The sequence below is a fragment of the Phodopus roborovskii genome, unplaced genomic scaffold (assembly GCF_943737965.1).
Source record: "Phodopus roborovskii unplaced genomic scaffold, PHOROB, whole genome shotgun sequence".
NCBI classification, from domain to species: domain Eukaryota; kingdom Metazoa; phylum Chordata; class Mammalia; order Rodentia; family Cricetidae; genus Phodopus; species Phodopus roborovskii.
Window position 1 is genome coordinate 17563598 of NW_026126517.1, and position 3392 is coordinate 17566989.

The 3392-nt window shown below is 38.7% G+C and overlaps 1 protein-coding gene across 1 annotated transcript; it reads right to left on the reverse strand.

Annotated features, from left to right (window-relative positions):
- Positions 1–1093: 1093 nt before the first annotated feature.
- On the reverse strand, positions 1094–2029 carry LOC127231444 (olfactory receptor 8D4). Its single transcript, XM_051196991.1, has one exon. It carries the CDS (start codon positions 2027–2029, stop codon positions 1094–1096), a length of 936 nt encoding a protein of 311 aa, XP_051052948.1.
- Positions 2030–3392: the final 1363 nt, after the last annotated feature.

The window sequence follows — 3392 nt, forward strand, 5'->3', positions numbered from 1 at the left end:
TTTATCCAAACAGCCGCTCAGATGAGCCTGCATAAATATAGCTTTCCTTCTACTATCACTTCATTCCAAATATCTCTCCTTACACGGGTGTATCAACTAAAACCCTCAGGTAACTGGAAATTATATAACTCAGTTTTTTGTAAATATGCTTCTATGCCTGTAAGTAGAATGTTTGCTCGCTTAATGACTGCTATTTTATCTATCAATGTCATCTACCAAAATAAGGAGAGCTCCTGCCTATCACACATCCAATATTATTCCCAATGTCATTTCAGTGAACTTATTCTTGGGCAACCTTGTCTTAGCTCAGATAATCTCTGCTTATATTCAGTATGCCTCATTTTGCTTTTCACATTAACAAGTTCATTCTTGAAACTGTTCAATACAACTTTTCATTCAAAACATACTATAAATTGAAAATTAAGGATACCTAAGCATAGAGAAAAAAATGTCATCTCACAGAAACCAAACAAAGAAGTAAGTAAAGTATTGCACACATACTGGTCAAGATGAGGGGAGGAAAACGTGATATTTTTATAAGACTTAAATATTTCCTAGTCTGGATATGCTGTCTTCTGCCCAGATGACCAGATGTTGAGTATTCTTACTGATTCTTTGCTAAGCCTTTATCTTAGATTTGCACTTAAATAGTGTGTTGGATTTTAGTGAACCCTCTAAAGTAAACACACAAGAAAATTTCCTCCAGGTTTGTTATACATTTTTTTTTTTTTTTTTTGGTGAATTCTATCACACTGTAAATTTTGTTTGGTTTTGTTTTCTTTAAATGATTATGAGTGCCCTGTGTTTTTCCCCTCTTTGGATTAGATTTGGGAAAACAAGGGTTAAAAATGTTTTATTCTGGCAGTGATATGAAACTTTAAATTTAAAATATAGACTACTGCTTGCTTTCATACTTACTATATTACACTATGTAAATCTTATGCTTGTATAATTCAGTAATCTGAATATTTGCAATACTGTGACAGATAACCTCAGTTCAGCTCAGATTGCTTTTAAAGGAGTCACGGTATAAACATTTGCACATAAACATGATTAGGAACACATAAATACATGTCAGTTAAAAGCACATTTGTTATGAAGAGATTTTCCTTCTTACCAGCTTCACCAGTGCATTTTTTACCTCCTTGTTCCTCAGACTGTATATCAGTGGATTTAACATGGGAATCACTGTGGTATAAAACACTGAGGTCACTTTCTCTTGGATGAGTGAACTGTTGGAAGCAGGTTTCAGGTACATGGACATGAGAGACCCATAAAATATAAGAACAGCTGTCAGGTGGGAGCTGCAGGTGCTGAAGGCTTTGGACCTGCCCTCTTTAGAGTGGATACGGAGGATGCTGGACAGGATAAAGCCATATGATGTGATTATTGTCAGACTGGTGGCTACCATGTTAAATCCACCAATGACAAAAATCAAAAGCTCATCAATGTAAGTGCTGGAGCAGGAGAGTTGAATGAGGGGAACAATGTCACAGAAATAATGTTTAATGATGTTGGATTTGCAGAAAGATAACCTTAATATACAGCCCCCATGAATCACAGCATCAACGAAGCCCACTGACAACACAGCAGCCACCAGTAGAGAACAGAGCCGAGGGGACATGATGGCAGCATAGAGCAGTGGACTGCAGATGGCCACATAACGATCATAGGCCATGGCTGCCAACATGTAGCATTCAGAAATGACAAAAATACAGAAAAAGAACAGCTGTGCCATACAGTTTGAATAAGAGATACCTTTATCCCTGCTTAAAAACCCCAACAGCATTTTAGGGGTAACCACAGAAGAGTAGCAGAAATCTAAAAGGGACAAACTACTGAGAAAATAGTACATGGGGGTATGAAGTTCAGAATTCAGCTTGATGACTGCAATCATGCCAAGATTTCCCACCAAAGTGACCATGTAAATCACCAAGAAGAGACAAAAAAGGGGCAGCTGGAGCGTGGGCTCCTCAGTTAACCCCAACAGGAGAAATTCAGTCACCGTGGAGTGATTGCTGAAGCTCATTTTCCTCTGAGAACTGTGTACCGATAGGAGAATATCTGAAAGAGAGAATCTCAGCTGGTCTTTAGTCCTCCAGAGCCCAGGTCTAACTATGAAAACAAAGACTGTGTCATAATATTCAAAGAGCAAGCATGTACATTGGGAAGTCAGTAAGCACCTACTACCATCAATTTTATGAAACACCAATATACTTCACCACCTCCTCCCGGGCCTCAAATTCTTTGGGCAAAAGACCAAACATTGTATCCTAGAATCTAGGAAGGAGTGATGCTTGGAACTGTGAAGGTATTCTCCTGAAGCCAATTATCAGAAGTGCATAACTAAGAGGATGGAGTCAAGATGCTTCTCCAAAGCCCATGTGACTGTAGCTCACTCTGCTAAGCCCACACAGAAGTTGTTACTATCAAGTATGCTAGGTTTTCCAACATCCTAGGTTTTCCAGCTTTGATAGCAGAATACTAGCTAAGTAAAAATATGAATAGGTATTGACAGAAGTGAGTACTCAAGGATAATTTATTAGAAACACCTGATGAGTTACGTAGAAGATTCCTCAGCTCTCCTAAAGGACTATATAGAATAAAATATTTCCAAACATATTTAATTATAAACCATTTAGACACTTTTCTGTATATAGTTTTACAAAATAGTGTGACTCTGGAAACAAATTTTCATGTGTTTGCAGTATTTTTAAATGGTTTTTCCTGGATGAAATTTTCTTCTCTCACTTTGGATGGTGGGAGAATGCTGACCTCTCAATCCACGTCAGCCTTCTTGATCTCAGCTGCTGTCTGGGCTCAGACTTCATAGCTACTGCTTCTGCTACTGGAACATGAGCAATGCAGAGATCTGTATCTCTGCCTACAGGCTTCCAACAGCACTTCTTATCTATTACTGTTCTCTGATAAAGAGCCAAGATGGTATCATCTTAAAGTGGCCTACTCTCAGGGTAAACAAGGCCTTGTCCCTGAGGCCTCCCGACTTCTATGGTGTTATGCTGACCACAAAGTTCTGTCTGGACTCTCACATGTAGAATCCTCAGGCTTGTATCTATCATTTTCTTAGCCTCTTCAGTTCTGGATCTGCCTCCCTCCATGGCTCTTCAAGAAGCTGTTCCCTTTCAGTTTCCTGTCAGTTACTAATAATAAGGACAAGACACTATTTGACTACCTCAACATCCAAAGATGCAGGACATTCTTATTTCCCAGAATCCTCTCTCTTTCTGAAGAAAAGGGACTTAATGACATTCAACAGGTATTCTCTTGATGGGTATTCTCTAAGTGGGGCTCAATTTTATGAAGCATGAATCTTTCATATCATTAGCAAATGGAGGTAACCAGATGCCTTTGGCCTGTTACAAAAATACCTG

What these genes read in the sequence shown, in the direction of transcription:
- LOC127231444 (XM_051196991.1), bottom strand. Translation starts at nt 2,029, where the DNA reads ATGAGCTTCAGCAATCACTCCACGGTGACTGAATTTCTCCTGTTGGGG.